A 26,681-nucleotide genomic window follows, 5' to 3' on the forward strand; every position below is an offset into this window, starting at 1 on the left:
TGTCTGAGAATGCGTTGCCTGACGAGTCTTTGAAATTACAATAACAAACAACGAAAACATAACAGTTCAAGGCTAAGTACTTTGCTTCGCCAATAGGTAATATTATGATAAAGTACACGTAATATGGTAAAGTTGTGGGGAAAGTGTAGTATCACTTTTCGATGTGTGATAACGTAATCCATTATGCTAATGCTCGCCGGGAGATGCTGCAGTCATATTTGCTATATCGTAGAGAATGGTCGAAAGGTCGTGACCTTGGATTGAAACTAATTAATGTTGAAATGATAAATGGAAGTGTCAAGGGTAAAACATTATACACTTTCGCGGAAATATGAAAGGGGAGCAATGAAACTGGTCGATATTAAAACTATTTACGTGAAATTTCCAACGCCTTTTGAAACAAAATTAAGCAATTCCACATATTTACACCTCAAACTATCCATTTTAAAATGAACACTCCGCGAAAAACTTATAAACATTACAGTAACATATTCCGAAAGATAAATTTTCAGCTTACTTCTTAATGCAGCTCATGAGGGAGTACAGCACACACCGGAGTATCTTGGCTAATGATGGGGGGAGACCGCACGAATAATCAGAAAACACGGATAACGCAAACTTTCACTTTAACACCAGGCAATGTTTATAATTTACCTAAAACAAACAATATATTATTATTTATGCAGTCATTCTGTTATTTTATAGTGCTTCCTGAACTCATTGAGAGCTTTCTTCACCAGTCTGCGATCGATTTAGTGGCAATAACATGGTTGTACTCGTATTATTAATGGTCCATGTAAGGCCTGGTTTCGAAAATCACATTGGTGGCTGTGTTATAACGGATACAGACAAGTGGTTTGCACTAATGCTTCAAAACCATTGCTAGACATTGGGAACTACACTGTCAGGCACCACGCCACGTAGACGCCTCTCGCACAAGTTGCCTGGGTTGCAACCGCTGCGGGACGTGATCATGGAGCACGGTCGCTCGCTGCGAGGCTTGGAAAAGAGGAACACGGAGCTTCCGTGAATGCAGCTAGCGGGCGATCGCATCCATTTTACGAAGGCGATTTTAATGGAAATAATGAGCTCGGTGTATCCTAACATTAACATGCAGTCATTCCGGTGATTTTGAGTCAGATTTTATTTTTCTATAAAGATCGCAGACTCCAACGATGGGTTGTGTCATGCCACCCTTCCCCTGTCTTGGAGGTGTTGACCTGTGCCCTGAAAACATGAGCGTGGGAATTTGGGCAGTCTGTAGGTAGACACGAGAGCAACAGGGTGTGCCTGCCCATCGCAGTTACATTTGTAAATTCATCACCAACCTCAGTAATTAAACTTCTCCGAGATGTGATTCGCGTGGATTTCAATTCTTTGGTGCCCTAAACCCGATTCCAGGAGACGCAGCCAATCGAGTCTCCCTCCTTGAACGTGTCGATCACGACACTTGTTCTGGGACGAGTAGGAAGTTAGGACACGCTGTGAACATGCGCTAACAACCCAGGCAAGGACACGTAGGGATCTCTTATGTCAAGCACAAGAGCCTCAACCATGGGCGTACCCAGAATCAAAACTACGGCAAAACTAGCTGCTAGTTAGGTTAATGAGACCAAAATTTTAAGGAAATTATGACAGCAATTACTTACTTTTTTATAATTATTTGCTTAGAAAGATAACGATTTTTATTAATGTTCCATTTCTCACACTAATATCAATTTTCTTCAAAATAAAAATTTGTCCATAACTTTTGTTTTGAACTAAATTCATTTTCGCTTCTAGGGGGGGCAATTGCCGGGCAAAAAAAAATTCGGTTAGTTTTTCCGTGGAAAAATTCTTTTGAATACCGCATCGATATTGATTCATCATGGAATGAAAGAAATTCATAGTTTAATATGCAAAAAATTAATGGTTAACGACTCTGTAAGAAAATTTAGGATAAAAAAACATAAAGAGCAATTTTATCGTAGAAGTCGTAGTCCATGAAGAGGAGTTACCGCACACATACAAGGGCACATGATTATTAATCCCACTGGAGAGAAACACAAATATGCCCTTATCCCAAGAGTGAAATGGCAAAGCTATAAAACAGATCATTTTTCATTGTCGAATGGGTTAGTTTTACTTTCAAGGTTTTCCTTTAAATATACTTTGAACTCACAAAGCGAATAACTGGCGCAGCAGTTGTTCACGTGCATTAGAATAGTCCTGATCTTGTCGACACTACATTTCACAAAAATGAAAATAATGCTTCAGAACAAACGCTCAAAAGATGAAGAGTCAAGTTGAAGATCTTAACTATCAGTAACTTCATTCCAAATTATGCTTTATACAAGAATAAAGTGGTGGAATAATACTCTTTCTTTTTCTTTCGTAACGAAAGAAATCTCCCTGGCCCCCTGCTGATTACACCCATGGCCTGAACACATTTATGAATTATGTAATTAATTAACAAAATGTGGAAGTATCTGCACAGATTTACTTTCCGACTAAGGAATGTATCAATATGTATCGCAACGTCCGCTAGCGAATGCTATCAACAAAAGCTATTGAGCATGAAGAAAAAGATGTAATTATTTCTCGTTCTCATCCAGTATTAAGCACTTATAGTTTATGCTGTGGAAGCTACAGTCGTGATTTGATGACTTATTCGGCAAGTTTTTCGATACTTCAATGTAGTGTACTTGAATCCATCCTAGGCGATGAATGTTCTTCTAGGGTTTGCTCAACAGACCATCCACATTACCGATGGATTTCCCCCAAACAAAAATGGATTTCAATAAATGCTAGGCAAAACTCTTTCAGAGCAATCCTTTCATTTGTTAACCACTTGTGTGCCACACACTTACTGAGGCAGCTTGTAGGGTAGTGTGTAGATGTATCATGCAATACACCAATATCATAAGCTAACTTTGACTTCAAAAGGAAGATAAAAAGACGGTGCACTCTATGTAGTGTGCACATGCTTCGTGGAAACAACATATATAGAGAGGACATCGGAAAAGAAAGACATATAAACACTGAAGATAGACTTAGATCACTTAAGTAGAGATTTCGGCAATGGCATTATATTGGCTCCAATAACACACCAAAAATCACACATGCCTCACAAGGAACAACTATCACTGCAATGAACGATGGGTATTCATTAGCAGATATGCTCCTTTTCTCAAATGCTACGGAAAAAAAACAAGATTATATGGAATTTAGGGAAAAAAAAAACATTTAAAAAATTGAATACATAATAGGGAGGGTCGTACACTCAGGCCTGCAGTCTTAGTGGACCCTGTAGGGCCAACCGACCCTGGATACGTCATCAGCCCCTACATAAACCGATCTCCCCCTACATACGCCAAATCAAGGCATCCACCATCGGGTAATTTTTCCCTACCTTCCTTGACACAAGAAACTCAGGACTACTCAGCCTTCATACTATTCTTTATAGATGAGAATCTGAGGCACTGAACTAGAAATTCATGCTGCTTTCAGAAGCACCAAAAGGGTAGTTTCCTTCATCAAAGAAAACGAAAGGCATTGATTGCGATTCGTTACCCACCATTAGTGTATTCATAATATACAAATGATTTGGTTTTAAGAATACCAGATTAGATGAATGGCAATGGTCAATTTTATCCTCATTTTCAAGAACCCTACACTTATGTAGGGTTATTGCTCCTTTTAAAATAGTCCAGATTGGCACCCATGCGATGCCACTCCACATGATGTCACAGGGACCTAGATTCTATACGAGGAGTTATACATCGTCTGAGATTACCAATGCATGCATGAGGCACAGAGCTCAGGGAAACATGTCTTAATAATCACCCATTAAAACTGGCTAAGGTCGGAAAGTTTCCCTCGTTTGATAAGGTATTAATAATCCTTATTTAAGCCAAGCGCTACCAGCTAGCAGAGTACTCTGCTACCTGCTAGCATCCTGCGTCGTATCAGCGCTCAAAGCCTTGCCCCAAGGTCACCTCACTTGCGGCAGCGGGAAGCAGAACTACGTCACACGGAGTTTTCCTGGCATTCATACTTAGCGGTTCCATTTTCGCATGCTTGAAAATTTTCACCTTTCATTTAATCTCGAAAAATAGATATCGTCATTTAAAAATCTAAATGCGTGAAATACGTACTCCAGGAATAAAAATCTTTCGATTTAGGCAGTAAAAAAATAATAGGAAACCACCCTATACTCAAGTAGGCCGCGTAACTTCAGGTGTGATTTTTGGAACCACTATCTTGCCTTCTCTATGCATCCATAGCTTACAATTGTAATGGAATGAGATAGAGATGAACAACAGGTAAACGACAAACAACACTTAAGAGACAGAAAGACAAAATCCACATACGACAAAGTGAATAAACAGACAATCAACAAACAACAAGGGACTTACAAACACAGACCTAACGACCTGTGGGAGGAAAACGAGAGAGAAAAATGTGAAGAATTTTCAGAGGCATTTAAACAGACAAAGGACACATATTGAACATCGTTATTTACAAACACACACACACACGTAAAAGAACACAGAAATGATTGATACATTTATGGTAGTGTACACAAAGGGGAAAACTTTAGGAGAAAAATTACACAGTCGCATAAATTACAGAACTGCCATCTGATATATATAATGGGTATAAAATGGGAATATATGGGTTTAAAATTGTACAACAAATTGCCCTCTGGATTGAAGGAAATTTAAACTATCAGTGTTTTTAGAGGAAAACTAAGGGATTTTCTACTTAAAAACCTATTTTATTCCGTAAATGAGTACTTGGGAGTTTTAATGAATGTATTATCTCATTGTATATATAATTAAGGTATTTTTATATTATGTAATTATTGGACATGTGCAATTTTCTTGACGTGCCTTATATCAATGCACATTAAGCACAGCCCCTAACGTGCGCAAATACACTTTAAATGCCAAATATGAAAGATTAGAAATACGAAAATGTATTTTGTTTTGGTCAATATGTACTGAAATTCATGGACAAGTGAAAATACGAGTGAATTGATCACTTTGATTGGAAGCATTGTCATCGCAATTAAATTCTTTTTAACGTAAGCACATTTCTTCAAAGACAAAATCTTGCCATCAGGAGCAAAGTCTGTGCCGAGGGAGGGGAGGGGGTGGAGGGGAAGTCTCTAGTAAGTGGTGCGGGCCATACCTCAGCGGCGCCGCGGTGCGGGGTAGCGCCCTTGGGGGTGGATTGCATTACGACGGACGATATCTTGTAAACGCTTTGAGATAGGTCAAAACAAACAAAAAATCGGCCCTGGAGGTCTTTACTTTTATGTTTTACATAGAAATAGCACTTTTTCGGCCCCAAACATTGCATTTGAGGGTCCTCAGTACTTAGGGCCCTTGGGGCACGGGTTGCCGTCATTTTAAAGTAACCAAATTTTAACACGTGAATATTAACCTCATTTGGATCATTTTGAGACTAGGAAAACATAACTTTTCTCAATTCTGAAAAATAAGGGCCGGCCTAATGCACATTGATGTAATTGATCTCTTGGCAAATAAAATGAATGAATAATTAAATCTTACGTTTACTCCCCACACACATAAAGAAGCATCCAGATAATAAGTTTCCCCTCCAAGAAGTTTTTATTTTACAAGTCCCAAATTGAAGGGAACACTGTCGTCCACTTTTCGTGAAATTGAAAATTTTAACTGTTTATAGCATGTATGTATATAAAGCTCTGATATACGTGAAAGAAAATCTTGATATCTTCCCTAAAAGATGTGAAACTCACAATTATAGCACAAGAAATAAGAACCTCTTATCCTTTAAACCAGTGTCGATTAGCAAAAACCAAATCTTCCCTTCCTAATTAGGTTAGGCATTAGGGTATTTAACCACCTACCCATTACAGCCAGAATGACCAGTTTGTCTACATTTAAGAGGGTGACTCACAATTGGATTGTCTCACATCCTTTATATTCTGTAGATGAATTTTTTACACATAGTACTGATGACATTGTACAGTGGAACCTCGTTAAAGCGAGTACGGGCTATAGCGACACCCCCGCTATTACGAGAGATAGCCGATGCACCGTCAATTGACCCTATAAATAAGCGTGTTAAAAAATTCGTTTTTACGAGACCCTTTCGGCGTTGGCTCTCGCCATAGCGAGGGTTTCACCGCCGGAAGACTTTCATCAAGACTCCTTAACCTCTGTAACCTCTAGCGATCTGTTAGAAATGAAGTTAATGGAGTGCTCAGTCTCAAATTTATGTGGTAAACTGTCGTTCGATAAATATAATGATTGACGAAACAATGCTCTGCATGATTTTTATTCAGTGCGGCGCTTATAAATTGTTTGAATAGTTAGTCGTTATTTGAGTAAGGAAATTTAGTGATGCAAAAAAACATCGCCTTTCGTCTGGATTTATGCTTACGTTTATCGGATAGATGTTTATCTGTCGCTGCACCACTCGTGTTCCTGTATATCTGTTCGCAACAGGTATATTGGCTATTATTTGCTCCACCTCCGGTAAAGTGACAATTCGCTATAGCGAGTGTTTATTAGTGCACCGTGGGGTGTCGTTATATCGAGGTTGCACTGTATTTTGATGTAACCTATATATTTGATTGTATGTGATTTCTCTTATATATTTTTGTACTACTTTTTCTGACGAGGTCTCTGTATTTCTGAATACTACTGACCAATAAAATTATTATTATTATTATTAAAGCCCATGATATTCATTTGAAATACCTATTTACTATTGTAGCACACTCATAACGGAAGATCGCATGTTGAAAACATTTGTGAGGGTACTTTTGCACCCCCAGCAGCCAAATTGTGCAGAGGGTGACTTACAATTTTCCATAATATTGACTTTTCTCAATGAGAATGCCAGAATTACAATTTCATACCCATTTATTTATTTTCCGAGTGTTTCATCATCCTTCATTTGTCCACATTGAACACCACGTGAAAGTAAAGAAAGAAAAAAACACCATGAGAAAGTAAGATAATAGTAACAGTAAGCACGAATATCTTGTACAAAACCAAAGGAAATATTGCAATGTCTCATTCAACACGTACGCAGCTGCTTCGGTCGTAATGACCGAAACGCATACTTCATCTTCACACCGTTTCGGTCATAATGACCAATGAATGAGTGACTTTTTTGGCCATTAATAGCACGCTGTTGGCCACAGCTACTTTGGCGTGACGGACGTGATGATGTTTCTGCTTTGCTTATTTGGCTTTTAGGAAACTTGAGAACTAAAAGAATCTGTGTTTTTTTGTAGTTTCTCCTGTATTTTGTATTATGTTCGATTGCTAGCAGTTCATTCATTTATTCATTATCGAAGTTTACATATCATGCTCAAAATAGCTTGCCGTTTGTTAATTTTCCTTATTAAAAATGTTTGGTTGTTGCATTCAATGATTGTTCATTTGGCTTTTACGAAACATGACAACCAAAAGAAACCACATTTTAAGTTGTATGATCTTAGGTTTTCCCAGCGTATCAGTTGCAGAAAAGTTTCTCAGGTTTCCCAAAGTTGTAAACAGCGACTTGCTGATTGTCCTCAGCGGATCTTCGGAACATCCCCTGAGGATGATCAGCAAGTCGCTGGTCGAAACGTCGGGACACATGGACGACATCAACCGGCGGAAAACCAGAGAAACTTTTCAGCACATTTAAAGTTATTGTGGTACCGCACTGTTGCGTGAACTACTGAAACATTTCCTCCTTATGAGTGGCCTTCTAAATAAGGGTGCGTCGTACATGCCGTCAAGTACAGTTATAATGAGAAAACGATGCAAAGGACATATCGGACGGAACCGAAAGTAGTACTATGGGGTTTGGGGGCACGACATGCACCTATGTACTAACTTTGGTCGCAATCCGTGCAGCCGTATGTAAACATATAGCGGACAAACAAACAGAAATCCTCATATATACAGCTTGCGGCAACATAACTTCCTTTTTTCAAAACTTGATAAAACCCATTTAACCCCTTCCACTTCAATTAATTTTCTGTATACCGTGCTCCTACCCTCTATTTATATGTCTGTGGTTCTTTTTAAATGGAGTTGTAGCTAATGAAATAACATTTCGTAGTTTGTGATCAACCTGGAACAGTGAAATAAAAAGTGGTTATTAAATCATAATGTTCACCAACGAATCGTCTTCCCTTAAGGACCTCGAGAACTAATCCATTGCTACTCGTATAAAATCATTTTATTCCTTCCAATGCGTAATATTTCATGAAATATTAGTTCTTAATGTATACTATGGATGTTTTTAACACTGTTAATTTTTCAAAATATTTATTCGTTGCCCTAAATAGTCCTAAATTGTTAAAGTCTGATAACGAGATACACTCGTCATTGTGTCATCAGAAGTTCATGACGAGATATACTCGTCATTTCAGCGCAAGGGGTTAATGAATCAGAAATTTTTCCTTAATTTTTGATAATGTCGGCACATATCTAAATTTCTCTTCAAAAAGTTTTGATTGATCAAATCAGGTACGGTATGTCCCCTATTCTCCACACATGGGTAAACCGATTTCTGGCATTCGTCATGACTCTTGCCAGCAAAAAAAAGGCGTTATGCTGGCTGTTCGCGCAATCCGGCCCGAAGGACCAAAAATGACCCGACTTACAGAGAAGCGCACGCCAAAATTCCGCGTCCACACCCTCCCGGCTTTCGTTAAACACTGAATGACACCCATGCCATCTGCAAGGGCATGGATGATAGGGTCAGAGGGTTACTGACTAGCGCTGTGCGAGAGTCTCGTCTCGGCGGTCGAGAAGAGAATTTCATTGTCGGGACAAAACTCCCGTGCAAGGCGAGAATTTCCTATGAATACCGCAATCGGTAGATGATAGAGTTTACCCTTACGACTTTTATGGATTTATTCACGTAACAAAAATATTTTATTTAATGATTTACCCTCTGCATCCAATTTTTGGAAGAGTGTGCACGATGCTAATAGAGTTCCCGACGAGGGATTTGGTAAAAAAATTATTTCCTATCCTGGCCTCATTATTTAATATAAAATTTGAATCTTGTGTGGGGAGGGGGGGAAATACCCAACGCTGGCAATTTGTTTGTGGAAATTGGTGCTGAAAGCTAGTAGAGTCCTCGGATGGTTCACATAAACACGGGTTTCACAAAACCCCATAGATAAAAAGTCACCAAGTTGAGAGGCCACTCCAAATCGATACAAAAAAATCGCTCAAAAATCATCCCTCAGAAAATGGGCGTTGACAGCAAACGCACACTACAACTGCTCCAACGAATAATGGAAACTATACTCTGTAGGATCAAAACTTTATACAGTTAAACCTCTTTACATCGTAATGGAGGGGAACAAAGTTTGGTCAATTTTTATCAATGGAGGTTCACTATAGAGAGGTTTTAGTGATAGGCACCATTTTTTCATATCCTTTGGAAATGAAAGGTACTACCGTCTTTTAAACCATTATATTTATATGTTTAAACAAACATGCATGCATTAATGAACATGCATTTATTATTTAATGATAGCAGAAATTGAGCACTATCCCGTGATTTTTACCATGATTCGAGAGAAAACAATGTGATCTTTCTTAATTCAACAGTCTCTTAAAACGATTAGAATAGTTGGCTATCTTTTTTCTTATTTACTGTTAGGTATGCTCTCATATGGAACAAAATGGCCATAACTAATGGTTAACGTGAAAATTACAGCATATTAAAGGTGTATAAGATGAAAAAATAAGGGTGAAACATTTATAGCTGAAAATGTCATTCCATGTTCTCAACTGCAGCTGCATTAATGGTCTCTAGTTGTCTCGGTACAATTTGCAGAGGTAGTTATGATGTCTTGGGGGTATCTCCTTTGTATGATAAGTGAAGGTTTAACGAGCTAAAGAGGTTCACTACATAAAGGTTTGCCTATAAATATAAATTTAAATCTGACGGGACCATAGTGGTGGTATGAAGTATGGAGGTTTATGATGTAAAGAGGTCCACTACATAGAGGTTTTACTGTACGTACATCTCTTAAACAACACCATAAATGCTCCGTTAAAATATCAACAGACTGAATGGTGTGCATATTAAAAAACCTTATAACTCACCTGGCTGAAAATAATAACCTTATAGCTTACGATTAGCTCACCCGGCAAACTTTGTACCGCCTAATAATCACTGAACAGTTTAGTAACACCATTTATTAATGAGGAGCGTCTGTATTGCGATCTTAATCATTTTTAAGGTATAGTAATAAAATAATTAAAAAATCATTAAGAATACAAAAATAAGTATAACAATGGCTTGTTAGAAAGATATTTCCTGCATTTAAACTTCACCGGGGACATAGGCCAAGTCATGCACATTGCGGATTTTTTCAATGAATCTTCTAATTTTTATGTTTTGACGTAGGAAATTTAAGATGTGGCATTATATAGCGGTTAATAAAGTCAAAGGGGAACGTTCTCGGGGAAAGTTAATGCCATGCTAGACAGATACTTGAAAATACAATTTTCTACAGCAATCCAACCCATTATCACCATAACACAAGAAAAATCTACTCTCCAGCATAATCATTGAGAGGATAATTTTAAAAACAGATGGCAGTTCCGTATGCAATAAACCCCAGCAAAAAACAATATCTAAAAACATTTGATAGCAAGAGAGGAAGATTAGAAGAATTCAGTTATAATGGAAGAATTTTCTTACTGTGGCCGACTATGGCATGACAATTGTCTTGAGACAATATCGTTGAGTTGTCATGATGAAGGGAAAGGGAATTTGTCAGGGGTTGCCGGGAACGGACGGGAAATAAGTAAAGATGGGACAAAAGTGGTGGTTGTGATAGCAACGGAAAACAAAGCAACATTAACATCACCAAAACAATATGGAGAATAAAGATGCATAATTTAGGAGAAATGAATAATGGAGGAGGAAAGAGAAATTACAAAACCAAAGCCAATTACAGAGATAAAAAACATCGAAGAACAATGAATGAGAGGAACATAGAACGAGAAAAAAGAACACAGGCGGCAATATTTGATATCATTTTGAGGCATTTAGACACACAATAATGATTATTGCAATAAAAATATTGCAAAAATTTGATTTTTTTACAATTTTTTTTCATTCCATTCGAGAAAAATGACAGAGAGAGTACAAAAAAATGAGAGGAGTAATGAGAAAATTCCAGAAACGAGAAGACAGATTCATCAGAAAAGAGGTGAGAACAATTTTTCAGTCAGTTGAAATATATTAAACCACGTTTAGCAAAATTAGAATTTGGTTTTTTATCGAAAGACACAATGAATTGTTAGCAAAAAATATTATTAATTTTTTAAATTATTGTTTCATTGTAAAACACCGGATAAGGAATTAAAATAAAAATTAAATGCGATATAGGGCAGCAAAAAAAATGGACATCCACCACAAATTATTAGTAAGCATTAAAGAAAATGTCATTGAAGGCATTTTTTTTTCAAAACAGGTCATGGATGGATAGTTGACGGTTGTCATGACAACACCCAAAAAAAAAATCACAAAGTGAACAAAAAATTTGAGGGATTTGTTATATTTTTTTGGAGGGCAAAATAAAATTAGACCCCAGAAAATTACAATTTGATGAAATTGATACCATTTCATTAATTTCACATTCATAATGTTCATATGGGGAGAAGAAAAATATTTTTCAGCGTTTTTGCGAGTAATCGCAGATAAACCCATTAAAAAAAAAATACCAAGAGTCAGGAAATATTCAATTGCATCAGTAAATCATGTAAAAAAAATGTCCATAAAGTTACAAAAAGATGACGTTTTGGGTCAGTTAATAGGAATCAGGTTATATGAAGTAATTATAAATATATATTAACACCATTATTATATCAGATAGATCAGTAATTAGGTATCCATTACCAAAATTCATTTTTAGATCGATTTTGTTATCCATTATTAGATAAAATTATACGTCACACACAAAGCACATGTAATTGACATAGTTGCAATGAAGTCAAAATGGAAATCATTTGAGTTTTCACCGATTAAAAAAATGTTTTCAAAGAAAAAAATCATGGCATGAAGTCATATATTGCATCCATTGCATTACAATTGAATGATTGAATATGATTCAAATAACCAGAAGCAGTGGTAAAAATGATTTTGAAATAAATTATGCCGAGGAAACAAGAGACACATGAAGAGCACATTGTGGCAAAGCAGAGAAGAAAGTGGATCACAGTTCAATTAGGCACAATCAAGTTAAGTCGCCGATTCAAGGAAAAATATTCACATAGAGCAAAATGATAGCATTGGATCATGTATTGCAAAACATCACATTCGAAATGGAATTGAAAATATAAATACAGGAAGGATTGAATGATTTTACGGCAACATTGAAGTTTCAGGCAAGAGAAAAACCCGAAATCGAACCAGTAAGCATTTTTTTAAAAGCAAAAAAAATAAATATTATTCAAATGCAAAAGACGTTATTAATTGCGACGCGAACAAACCCAAATGATAAACATGATGGAATAAGAGTTTCGGCGATGAATTAGAAAATGCAGTCAGAGAGCAGAAAAACAGTTAACGAGTTAACAATGAATATGTTTTCATCACAGCAAGGCATGTTTGATGTGACACATCATTTCAGCAAGGAATACATTTATAGCATTTTAAAATTGAATAGCAGCATTGCGACGCAATTTTGAGACCAACATTACATTTAAAAAAAGTAGTCACATCGAAGAGTAAATTCAATTCGAGTACGTAAGAGTATAGAGAAAGATGAAGATTAGACAGCGAATAAGCACAATCAGAAAAGCCAAAGAGGAAATTTCGATATGACACAAGATTCATCACAGACCAATGCAAATTATTTCGCAAGGATCAACACCATAGAAACACATTCATTAGACAAAAATATTTTTAAGAAGAGGCCAAGTTAGAATACGTTTCACGGAGAATGAAATAATTATCAACAACCAGAGAGAGATGTCAGCAGGATTTTTTTTATACAATGTAGAGAGGAAGAGTTGGGAAATTAGTGCAAAGCATTGTTGTCGTGAGAATAGAAACGTGATTAGAGAAGATGATGGGATTAAAATGGGTTTAGAGTGGTATTGGGACAGGATTATGAGAGGCAATTTCATCAACCAGGCCAGCACACGACGTCAACGGCACCGACGTGGGAAGTTTTGTTCGGACGGTTGACAACGGACGTGCCCGCAACGACGGTAGGCCGGCCAGAGTGCATTGTGGGAAATAAATGAGGGGGAGAGAGAGAGAAGACAAGATGGCAATTTAGTTAACATTGCAAGAGCTACATTACTTTCATATTTCCTTTGGAACAGGTCTGCTGGCACAACTGGAGAACTTGAAGGGAAAAACATAATAGGTTATGAATGTTTAAGCCTCCATGACCTCTATATAATTAAATACACCAAGGATGAAGTTTGCCATGAAAAAATATTTGGCTTTACCAGTATATAAACCAGGATATACCAATTGTCGCTCAGACCTGTAAGCCAATTACACCACATTTTCTCAGAGGTAGCTTTGGTATGAGTTTTACCAAACAAGGTGTTGACATCACAAGTCCTCACTGTGGCACACTCGTCGGAGGTCGTGCTTACTAAGCCACTGTCAGAGTCGGTGGCGAAGCCAACAGAGGGATCGGGGGGGTTCAGACCTCCCACATCCCCCAAAATATAAAAATGCATTTATTTTCCTTCATAAAAGAAAACAAAATATTGAAAAATCAATAATTTACAATATATTTCTTTAACAATTGACGTTCATCCTGATTATCAGGGATAATGATGGGGAGGGACGGCACGAATAATTCGAAAAAACAGATAACCCAAACTTTCACTTCAATGTCTTATGATGGTCATAATTTACGTAAAACAAACAATATATTATTATTGTTATTATTTTTGCAGTTATTCTGTTATTTAAGAGTGCTTCCGGGACTCAATGACAGCTTTCTTCGCCAGTTCGTGATCTTTTTAGCGGCAATAACATGGATGTACTTGTATTATTAATGTTCCATGTAAGGACTGGTTTCAAAAACCACACATCCGTGGCAGTGTGATCATGGATACAGAAAAGTGGTTTGCACGAATGCTTCAAAACCACCGCTCGACTTTGGAAACTACGCTGTCAGGCACCACGCCGCGTAGTCGCGTCTCGCACTAGTTGCCCAGTTGCAACTGCTGCGGGACGTGTATCCATGATCAAGGAACTCAGTCGTGCACACCAAGGCTTGTAAAACATGAACACGGTGCTCCCATGAATGCAGCTAGCACGCTATCGCTTCCGTTTTACGAAGGGGATTCTGACGGAAATGATAAGTGCCGTGTATCCTAGCATTAATGCAGTGATTACAATGATTTTGCGTCCGATTAATATTCTATATATAAAATTCTTATGATGTAGAAGATAACTTATATCTCCCATTTCAGTAACGTAGCCATTGGTAATAATTATAAATATTAAAGTATATATGTATTAAAATATGCAACAATCAAAGATTAAAGGCTTCACAAGGCAACAAATCAACACAACATGGAGACATAGAACAATGGTATTATAGTCAGCTCTGCATGGAAACACACGGCACACATAAAATGCAACAAACAGCACTCACACTTAAAAACTCCACCAGAAGAAGAGAAAACACTGACACAGGAACACAAATGTATTAAAAAAAGTACGATGAAGATAAGGGACAATTGGAGGGTAATGCTAATGGTTGGATGAAAACAGTGATTACAGAACATTGAAGATGGTTGAAATCATTGCTAATTGTTATCTCTTCACTTCATGTCTGCGGGTGAGCTTTTGTGAGATCCCGGACACTCTCGGATGGCTTCGGTGATAGGGGAGGGGTACTAACAAGAGAGAGAGGAGGAGCGAACTCAGCGTTGCCAAATTTACATAGCCGCCCTACTTTGTCACTGAAAACGTGAGTCATGGGTGGTCACAGGTATTTTGGTCCCGACGTCGAGACAATATACCTACTCATTTGGAAGACATTGGGGATAATCCTTTCACAGAAGCACATGACATTGTCAGCTACCGCGCTAAATGAGGCACCGTTTGGTGAAAAGGAATGCTTAAAAAAACATACAAGTAGAACGCGTGAGGTTTGGCAACACTGCTCCACGAACAGATTCACGATGTTCACTCGATGGAGGTCTGAGAGTGACTCACTGAGGCCACCCCTGCTGTTTGGTGATTGGCAAAGGCAAAGTCACATTTCCCTAACTTTCCCTTCCCCTCATCTCCACTTGCTTTGGCCACACCAGCTCACCCGCTAAGATAAAATGAACAGAGTATAATAACAATCATTTTATTTCATCTAATGAGACCTATCAAGTACACGGAGGCCAAAAATGAATAAGTGTGAGTATTTTTTTCCGATTTTGGTATCTCACCGACTATGCTGATGGTCGCGGGTTCAAATCTCGTCAATTTCATGTCGTAAATTCTATCATGGCCTTTAATTACAATTTATACATCTTCAACGGAACCACTACTAGTTTAGGGATGTGTTCACCATTCCGAAGGCCATAAAAAATACGGCATTGAAAAAGGCGGAGCAAGTTTCGTGGTCTCCCCTTGTGAGAAACATGTCGGCTGCAGACATTCACCGTCAGCTTTGTAAAGTTTATGCTGCTAATGCAATGAGCGAAGGTAAAGTGTGGAAATGGGTGGGAGAATACAAAGATGGCCACGAAAATGTTCACGATGGCGATGATGATCCCTCAGGACGGCCATCTTTGATCACAAAAGTTGTTGCGCCACAAAATCATGGTGACTGTGTTCTGGGACAGGCGCGTCGTTTTGCTAGTGGACTTTATGACACGAGGAATGACGATCAACTCAGAAGCCCACTGTGCAACCCTGGCCAGGCTCCGATGTGCCATTCAGAGCAAAAGACGTGGTATCTCGCGTGAACTCCTGGTTGTCAAGGCAGGCGGCAAACTTCTTTAAAGAGTGGTTTCAAAACTTAGTTTTAACGGTGCCTAAACAAACACGGGAACTACGCGGAAATATAAAGAAAAGTATGAAAATTCTAAAAATAAAAGAATTTTGAAAAAAAATAATTTTGGTTTATTTTATATAAAAAAAACGGACCTTACTTAACACGTTGCGTACCGGGGTATTGAAATTCCTAGGAATTCTGGGTGGATGTGTTGAGATTGGAAATATGTGCCTATTAGGGCGTAATGCCTTTGGTTTAAACATGGTTAAAAAGCTAATGTTTAGAATATAACTTTACCCAATCAAACGTTATGATGCATCAATTCATTATGAATAACGAACAACAACTGAACGTATTGTACGCTTTAAAATTGTTTAGGTTGACGCGCCTAAATGACGAGAATCTTCGTCATCCGTCCGGAACGTTCGGGAAAAAAAATGACGAGAATTCTCGCCATCTGTACGCAACGTGTTAAAAAACAACCCTCGCACTATTAGCTAAAAAAATACAAGCAAACATCATTTGCAGTTAGACCTAAGACACAATCCTGAGAGAAAAAAATCAAAAGGTTAATTCAACACTCCAAACTTTCAAACAAAGAAAACCAATTCTTTTCCACTGCACACTGCGGTACGTACTCAAACGATAGGGTCGAATCATGAAATGAATTTCACCACTCACTTTTCCCCTGAAATTAAAAACCATCCTTCATTTAGATGAAACGTGCCGTTTTAAGCAATACAGAAAAACTCTTAAGTATAAAAAAAACCTGGGAATAAAAATAAGCAGTCAATATTGGTTTCATAGACAGACTTGTTTAGCAATTGTTTACAAAGCACTTCAATTGATGGACACATCAATAAATAAAAAAATTCACTTGCAGTAAACTACAAATACTTAATATATCAATTAAAATTATACAAAACAAAATCCTAGGGGTGATTTTATGAACTTTTCAGTGTTCGTGACCTCTTCGGACACAAGGTACACACACAAGAACCTACATGATAATTAATATTATTATAATCCTTCAATTGTGAATTATTCTCTCCGCGCTGCACTCCCTTGCAGTGGCGCAGCGAGGGGGGGGTTTTGGGGGATAAAACCCCCCCCAGAGCTCAGAGAAATTTTTAAGTTTAATCCGTTTTACATATTTGGATCAGTATTACTCATAGAATAGAGATAGAATTTATCAAATACCCCTCAGAAAGCCGTAAAACTCGCCATTTTGAACCATTATTCTTAGAATTTTTCTGGAGGAGGGCCCCCGCAACTCCTGCTTACCCTGGTAGGTATGCAATACCCCCACACCCATATGTATTAGTTACCCTAAAACCCCCCCTAGCCTTAATTCCTAGCTGCGCCCCTGCTCCCTTGTACCTTGCAGTACACGATTCTGCCACTACATGTCACATGTGTTTTGTTTTTGATTCGTAAAACAAGATGGACGATGCAACGGCAAGCAAGATGAGTGCGCTTCGTCAACTGTTATGCATTCAGTTCACGGGCATGCCCAGGATCTAAACTAGAGGGGTCCAAGCCGTGGTCGTTCAAGTTGTGCCACAAAAAAGGTTAAGGAAACCAAAATTTCACGAAAATTATAACAGCGCTTCATCTGCTTTTATAATTATTTGCTCGGAAAAATATATTTATATTCGAATTACATGCTTTATAGTAATATAACTTTTCTTGGATTTCAGGAAAAATTTGTTCAAAACTTTCGTTTTAAACTAAATTTACTTTTGCTTCAAGGGGTGGGGGATCAGCTGCCCCGTGCTGCCCCCCCTGGGTACGCCTATTACGCACATTATATAAATTGAAAATAATGGATGATAAAAAAATGTTTTCTTAGAGAGAATAATTTCTTTGTATTATCGTACTGCATTAAAATATTGCCATCTATAGATGACGGCAAAAAAATATTCAATAATATCAATATGTTTTTGCATTGCGACTTATTTCAATCATTTTTGACAAAATGTAAAGCCTGAATCACACGATCATTTTTTTTCGTCGCGACAGTAATCACTATAGCAATCACTTTTCCCGTCGCGAACAGCGATCGCTCCAGTGATCATTTTTCTGAATCACATGGTCACTCCCGCTGTCGCTTTTCGCACCACTTCCTATATCACAGCTCGTTGTCATAGCACCCGCATCACGAAAATATATACAGCGTGTTTGTTTACCTATGTCGTTCCCACAATTGTCAAACCTTGTGCTGCAATCACACCATACGGTCATGCGTTCCGATTGGCTGATATGGGGTTTTAGGAATGGTTTTAGTGACGGAAAAAGCGACCGGACGAGTGATGAAAAATAGCGATGGGAGTCCTTAATATTTGAGTAATCGCGAAAAACAATTGCCGGCGAGGATCATTTTGCCTAGAGATCGCGATAGTGATCACTTTCGCGACGAAAAAAAATGAACGTGTGATTCAGGCTTAAAACTTTCCGCATGACGGAAAAAAAAATTCGGATCACAGCAAAGTTGAAATTTTACCTTAGGGCTGAAGGTATTAGTGGTAATATTGGTAAGTATGATATCCTTTGAGGTATGTTTTCCCGTAAATCGAGTAAAGAGGTGTGCCTACCTGGCAGGATGCCCAAACACACAAGTTTTAACCCTTTCGAGACGGCGGAGTTTTCGTCTTACAAGGAGAGGTCGCCAAAGTGATGTCCAGGATCTGGATGTGGATGTTATTTTCTTAAACTATATAGGTAAGGTAGAAAAAGTGTCACGGCTTTCTTCCACATAGGCCCGGGTTCGAGAGATATGCGCATGTAAATATTTCGCGCAGCATCAGGTCCCTTGAGTAAGCGCTTCCTTCAAACTACGGCCGTGGCGGTGCGGTCTAGGGCGTTAGTTCTGTGAGCTTTAATATGAAAGGAAGTTGGTGTCCCGGGTTCGAGACCTAGCGCCGGCAATATTTTTTCTCTCTTCCAATTTTTGAAATCACTGTTACATTTTACCCTAATTCGTTTTAATTAGTTACTTCGCGGTTTTTTAATTATAATATCAATTTATGGATTTTAAACGAAACTCCGAATTGTGCCTTACCACGCGAATTGGAGGACGTATATAAATACTTACACGTGAATTTCCGTGTAATGTGCTCATCATGTGCACCGATGCACACCTCTGCCTCGCATCAATTAACCGATTGTACATCCATTCGTGAATCGTACCCCGGTTTTTGACGCGTGTGCCTCCACTTTCAATGCCTTTTTTACATTCCTGAAGCACCAGTATTTTCCAGCTTAAACGTTTTTTATTCAAAATTTCATTTCCACCAGGCATTCCCTCCATTAGATTTCTAACCGCCCACGCACTGTCTTCCCAACGAATCTCGATCTTTACAACAAAATGTCCTTCAACTCACCATACGTCCCTTATGACCTGCCTTCTAGCGTCCTTCAAAGACATTCCGTCCCAACAACCCTGCGTCCACAACTGACCCTCGATAATCCCTGAATGAGGCGCCGAGGCCCAATTGTGTGAAAGCGGGTGCGAAAGGTAAACAAAGAAGGCCTCGAAAACGGCTTGGGTAGGCTGCTGGAGAGCAGGATCATTGTGCTGGATGGGTGGAAGAGGAAACTAGCTAGGGTCAGTAACTGAATGTGAGGATAGGCAATGGTGTTTATTTGTTGATAAGAAAGACTTGAGATTACGAATATACGAAGAGGCTATGGGAGCAATGGCTAGGGCGAGGATGATTAAATTCCCCGGAAATTTACGCGTAAGTATTTATATACGTCCTCTTATTCGCGTAGTAAGGCACAATTCGGAGTTTCGTTTAAAATCCATAAATTGATGTTATATTTAAAAAACCGCAAAGTAACTAATTAAAACGAATTAGGGTAAAATGTAACAGTGATTTCAAAAATTGGAAGAGAGAAAAAATATTGCCGGCGCTGGGTCTCGAACCCGGGTCACCAACTTACTTATATACTAAAGCTCACAGGACTAGCACCCTAGACCGCACCGCCACGGCCGTAGTTTAAAGGAAGCGCTTACTCAAGGGACCTGATGCTGCGCGAAATATTTACATGCGCATATCTCTCGAACCCGGGCCTATGTGGTAGAAAGCCGTGACACTTTTTCTACCTTACCTATATAGTTTAAGAAAATAACATCCGCATCCAGATCCTGGACATCACTTTGGCGACCTCTCCTTGTTAGCATGACTGCTGTACTGAGCCCCAAGAGACTCTTCTTTCTCGTGGTACGGAGCATTTTTGGAGGACTTTCGTTAAGAAGGGTCTCGCGGAACCTTTTTCGACCCCTCCACGCTGGGACTCCCCATTATCATTAGTATGGAAGTCAATGGTTTGACTTTCGTTCATTCGACTTTTGTACAAGTTTTCGGGAACGCATTGTGTGCAAAAGCCAGGGACCGCCAAGTAAAAAATATATATGTACAAATATATATCGGAAAACACGGATAATCCAAACTTTGGCTGTTATTTTTTTAAATATTCATAATTAAGGTAAATCAAACAATTTACTATTATTTATGCACTTTTCTGTTATTTTAGATTGCTTTCCGGGTTCACTAAAAGCTTTCCTTGCAAGACCACGATCTTTTTAGCGATGATAACATGAGTGTACCCGTATTCCTACTGCTCCACACAAGACCTGGAAATACGAGGCTTGGAAAAAGGAACACTGGAGCTTCCGTGAATGCAGCTAGCACAGGATCGCATCCGTTTTACGAAGGGGATTCTAAAGGAAATAATAAGCCCCATGTATCCTAACATTGAAATGCAGTCATTCCGGTGATTTTGCAACCGATTTTGTTTATGAAGATAGTGGAAAACATTGAACGAGAGCGAAAATTATGCGTGGATAATCCGTGACATGAATATGCCGTAGCCGGATAATCGCGAGTCTGCTGTATATGGTGAAAAGACACACTCGCACTGTAATCACAAAGCTCGCTCTATTACCATTGACAAATCTGCTTTGTCCGCATCATCTGTCTGCGTTCATGTGCAAGCACAAACCTGTTTCTGTGGCCTGTACGTACGTGCGTAGGTGATCCGTGGGGCGGAGGAGCCACATGGATGGCTACTCCGCTTGCGGATGGTACGCACTCATGTGTAAGATTTCTTTAGAGTCAATGGAACCTTATACGCACAAGTAGTGCGTCCACATTCATGTGAAACAGGCCTTAGGCCCTTATTAGACAAGATAGCCAGGCGACGTCACCAGCTATGTACTGTCGCTGGCTACCAAACCTAGTAGCCATTCGCAACACGGATATGCCGCAGCCGAATAATCGCGAGTCTGCTGTAATATATTATTACATTTGCTGCCACGAGATTAGATCATTTGGCCATTTAAAAAAACAGCCTTTCGGTGAAGACCTTAGATGCCAATCGGATAAATTGGGGAGAGGTACATATTGGGGGAACACTTGAGAAATGTATGGCAGGAGTCCCTTTTGTATAGGTGCAAAAGTGTATAACCTTTTGCTTCAGAGAAAATCTGAAACTTTTTCCATTGGATAAAAGTTACCGCAACGTTCACGAGTTTTTCAAGGAGCTTATTACAAAATGAAATTATTGTATTTTTTGTTGCACGTATGTGTTATATTTGACTTGTGTTACATTTTAAAATGCAAAATCCTGGGATCAATAGATCATATCATAACACTCAAATAGATGTGATAAGTTCATAACATTAGTCGACTTGAAAAAGGTTCTTCACAATATAATGGAAAGTAAACTTCTGTTATCCCACATAAATTTATTAATGGATGACATAGTTCACCACGTGGCATGCCATCATCTCCTGTATTCCATTCAAATGTACCAGATGATAGCGTGCCACTTTGAAACCAATGTCGTCCATTAATAAATTTATACGGATAAAAAAATTTTACTTTACATTATGCTAAGTCGATTCCACGAAGTCATGCCTGATTCATCAAATTGGTTCTTCGAAATATTCCATGAACCATTTTAGGAAAAATGCTGCAAGGAAGAAACGTTCCTCCTCCTTCCCCTGGTTTTTTCCATGTCTCCTCAGTTTTCCATTTTTCAACCCTTTAATTGGCAGCCCATTTCAGGTGGGACGTGTGAAGACTGCCAAGGCTATGCTCCGGAATTTGTAACATTTCAGATTTTACAATTTTTCACCTATTTAATTTTGTACAGGGTGTCCCATTTATCTTGAGCACCCGAAATAACTTTTTGTCCAGATGCAAATTCAAAAATGTGTCACGCAAGTGTTCATTAGCCGTCAAGGGGACATTGATCAGCATGACTGCCTTCCTTGTAGCTTTGTTATTTACAAAGATATGAACAGCGGTATGTCTTTTTTTAATGGCAGTCTATATATTTTATTCGGCAGTTCATTTCCTTTCCGAAAGACTTATTCAAAACCATAGCACAGCGGACCATTAACACAAACACAACGTTATGAAAACATAAGAAACTCGTCCACTTACTGTGGACGAGTTTCTTATGACTGGTGCACATTTTACTATGTTTTCATTTGTTCACTGTCAACGTCAGCAAGTGGAGTAGTTCCAATACCCTCGTACCTGCTCTAAGCGCTAGAGAGTCCGTCATTTCTCCTAACACCGTGTTTATGTTAATGGTCCACTGTGCTACATTTTTGAATAAGTCTTTCGGAGAGGAAATGAATTGCCAAATAATAAATATAGGGTGCCTCTTAAAAAAGACGTACCGCTGTTCATATCTTTGTAAATAACAAAGCTACAAGGAAGGCAACCATGCTGATTAATGTCCCCCTGACGGCTAACGAACATTTGCTTGACACATTTTTGAATTTGGACCTGGACAAAAAGTTATTTCGGGTGGTAAAGATAAATGGGACACACTGTATAATACATCTAGATTTTTTTCCCAATACTTAAGATATATTTATATCTTTCTTATAACTATACATAGATAATGAGGGTTTACCTAAATTACAGCCATTGAAAAGGCCACGATCACGAAAATACGGTCAAATAAGTCGTGCCGATAGATCGGCCCCTGGCAGCTTCCTCTCAACCAGCAAGGGCCGATATATATTAATTATTATTGCATAAGTTACAATTTGGCAACTGGCCAGGTGGTAACATGTATATACAAAAAAGAAAAAACACAACATCCCCACAAAGTCACATATCAACGAGACAGTTGTACAAATTTTAAAATTTAATTAAAATTTCTAAAAAATTAAATACTTTTTCAGCTTTTTCTTAAATATTTTTACATTACTAGGAAAGGGCTCATATAACTCTGCAGGCAATCTGTTCCAATCTTCAATTGTTTTATTCAGGTATGAAATTTTTTTAACACTGGTCCTCTGCACTAAGCATTTGATTTTGACCTTATGATCGTTCCTACCAATGAAATTAGGTTTTCCCACTTCATTGCTTAATTCCCTCCATGCTTTATCCCCTTAGTATATTTTATACATACCGCAGAGTCGGTTTCTTTTTCTCCTACTTTCCAAAGATTCCCACCTCAGTATTTTTAACATGCCTGATACGCTCTCTATCCTCCGATGCCTACCCAAAACGTATCGAGCCGCTTTTCTTTGAACTCTCTCCAATTGGCCCTGTGGCAGTATAAGGGGTAAACTGTCTCTCGTTTGTCACCCTTCCTAAAAATTATCAAATCCTCCAAACCTCTCCCACAAAATGTATAAATGTGATTTCTAGCGATTTGATCGATGGATTTTTCTTCCTCATCGGAAAATCCACTGAAATCGCTGGCACATTAACTGCGTAAGCTTGGTTTCGCTAATAGTAGTAGGATCCGCCCGCCTTTGTGACGGTGCGGGATTCCTCGTCCCTTCCCTTCCTTCCCTATCTCGCCCCAGGAGGCGTCGTCGGGCTCCTATCGCGGCGGCGCCTCCTTCCCGTCCTCCCCCCTTCTGGGTGCAGAGGAGAAAAGCTCACGCTTACAGTCCCTGCCCCAGGAGTGTAACCATGCGAGCCCGCCCTGGAGTCTCGTCTCCACTGTATAAATGTGATGCTCTCATGTACTGTGATGTCTAGTACCAAAACTTTGCATGACCATGCAATTCGTTGTAATTGTAGCATCATCACCCCAAACATCTTCCGCAACATCTTGCCACACACGCCACTGAATACATGAGAAAGCAAGTTAGCAACGTTATCTCCAGCTGGAAATGGGAACAGTTTGTGTTAGTCTAAAGCGAACAGCATGCACATTCCAAGAGAGGGTTAGAGTGGGTTAGTAGGGATGACTGGTTAGTCGGCTGCCTCGTCTCGTCCATACCGAATTTTCTCTTCAGCCAGTCCTCAGGAACAGGACAGTAAGATCCCGTCGGATCGACATCTCCGACCCTCGGCAGCTTGCTAGGCCGGCCAAATTTGGACCTCCACCGAACCCTCGCTAACTGCCCTGGACGACAAACGAAAGGAAGGGGGTCAAATCAAAAAGCATCGTTCAAACACAGGAGAGAAGAAACAAAAAAATTGGCAAGGCACAAAGTAACTAGTGTAAACCATTATTGGGTGTACTGCAGCGTGGAGTAAACTTTTGACCTTCACCGTTTCAGAAATAAAGAAATAAAAACTTTGTAAGGTTCACTGTTATTTAATTATGGGCACAACCTGGGTTTTGTAACTTGGTTACATCATCAAGTGACTGATCCTGCATGCATCTTATATTTATACACAAAGTACACAAATATGACGGTGAGGACATCTATCGGAAAGGAAAAGGACTGGTTGAGATGGCGAGAGCTAAAGACTCCTCACCCACTTTAACCCCACCCTCCCCTCACTGGTCAGATACCTATCCTCAAAGGAAAAACCCTCGTCCCAAATCAAGGCTGCCCCTTTCCCCCTTACCCCCCTCCCTATTCCATTCCGTGTTTAACCCTCACCCCTGCCATCACAACCAGTCCTTTTCCTTTCCGATAGATGTCCTCACCGTCATATTTGCGTACTTTGTGTATAAATATAAGATGCATGCAGGATCAGTCACCTGACGATGTAACCAAGTTACGAAACCCGGGTCGTGCCCACAATTAAACAACAGTGAACCTTACAAAGTTTTTATTTCTTTATTTCCAATATGGAGAGGTTTCACAAAGTAAAGCCTGAAGTTATTAGTTAGTTATACTTCACCGTTTCGTTCATCCTGGTGGGAACGTCATGAGATGTGACGGTTTTTATCTGGGAGGACTGATAGAAGGTTGTAAATATCTAGAGGGGGCACCACTGGTTTCAAGTGTGGCAGAAATGGGAGTGCTTCGTTAGGATAGCCAAACATTGGCAATCCCATAAGGGTCAAAAGCTTACTATTCGGTGAAAATTCTGGTCATAACTCATTAAAACATTCAAATAAATTATGGAATGCACAACGTAAACCTTTTTTCTTACTTCATTGGTAACATTCACAAGGCAATATTCTTTCCATCAATATTGTCTACAAAAATCTTCATTGAATGCCACGCTAAAACTTGTTTTGTAGCTAAAATTCCCGATTAAAATAGGATAGTATTTATTTTTATACCTCTTATACCAATGTAAGATTTCACCAACCCTATCAAAATGACAGATTTCTTTGAGTATGCTACAATAACATTTTCCCAGCTTTTTTAACACTAGAAGGATGGCAGGGGTCATTTGACCCATTTTCAGAATTCAAATTTATTTTTCTCTTATTAAAATATTTTTTTAAATTTTGAAACTTTTTCACTATATTCATTTTGGTCTATATTTTGATAAATTCAACTACATATAATGTTTTGTTTTAAATTTTTATGACATGTTATACCTAGAAGGACGGCTGGGGGTCATTTGACCCACAACTTGTTTCGGCGCTATTTTCAACTTTTTTTCTTGCCGTGTGCTCTTTTGCGCTATATAATCAGCAAGAGGTTATTGTGGTAATTGATTTGCTTCATTTTGAACCAGCAAGTACCCGGTTCAATGCCAGTTTCGTCCCAAGGGCTCCTACCAGAATTCTAAAACCTACGCATAGTGACTTGTTGTGCTCAATCTTTCGATATTTTACGGGCAGCAAAGGGAAATAAAACGTTCTCAATCCTTGATTTGCGTGCAATTTTTTTGTGAAATGAATATACAGCCTAAATGAATATCCATGTTGTGGCAAAGATAAAGATTAGCCATGAAATCAAGCGTTTGGGAAATAAATAGTAACTAAAGTGACCGTATCATACAATATTTCAGGAATAAATGTAACTTGTAACAATTATTTTCCATCCATCCAGCAAGCAGAAAATTAAAAAAAAAATGGAAAACTTTTCTTGCAGGGACGATCTGAAAAAAAACAGACGTGAGGCACGATTATCCATGACCCCTAAAATATTCATGTAATCCATTCAACGCGAGTGTTTAAAAATAACTAAGGCAATACTCTTACGTAGCATCAGGCAAACTAGAACAATAATATACTTTTACTCAGGAACATATTCTCAGACGGCACTATTTCCGAAACTAATAAAAGAATACCAGAGACCATCCTATTTCATAATAAAAACAAATACAAACTTAACCCCTAGCAACAAATTTGGAAACAATTCACCAAACAAAAGAGTTGGTAATTTATGTATAAAAACAATTATGTATGCTTTGCCTTCAATGCACAACCAAAATTGTATAGCAATACATTTTCTGTATTGATGATTACTAGTGAACAGTTTGGTGCTGGAACAAAACTAAACCTCGTATTTTCATTTCCC

The 26,681-nt window shown here is 38.7% G+C and overlaps 1 protein-coding gene across 1 annotated transcript in view; it reads right to left on the reverse strand.

Annotated features, from left to right (window-relative positions):
- Window positions 1-26,681, reverse strand: part of LOC124172723 — an 81,385-nt gene that overhangs the window by 24,857 nt on the left and 29,847 nt on the right. Inside the window, exon 3 of the mRNA XM_046552195.1 lies at window positions 24,245-24,370. Coding sequence (XP_046408151.1) covers window positions 24,245-24,370 — 126 coding nt within the window. The remainder of the gene's footprint in view (window positions 1-24,244; window positions 24,371-26,681) is intronic.

This window comes from Ischnura elegans, assembly GCF_921293095.1.
Source record: "Ischnura elegans chromosome 13 unlocalized genomic scaffold, ioIscEleg1.1 SUPER_13_unloc_2, whole genome shotgun sequence".
Taxonomy (NCBI): Eukaryota; Metazoa; Arthropoda; class Insecta; order Odonata; family Coenagrionidae; genus Ischnura; species Ischnura elegans.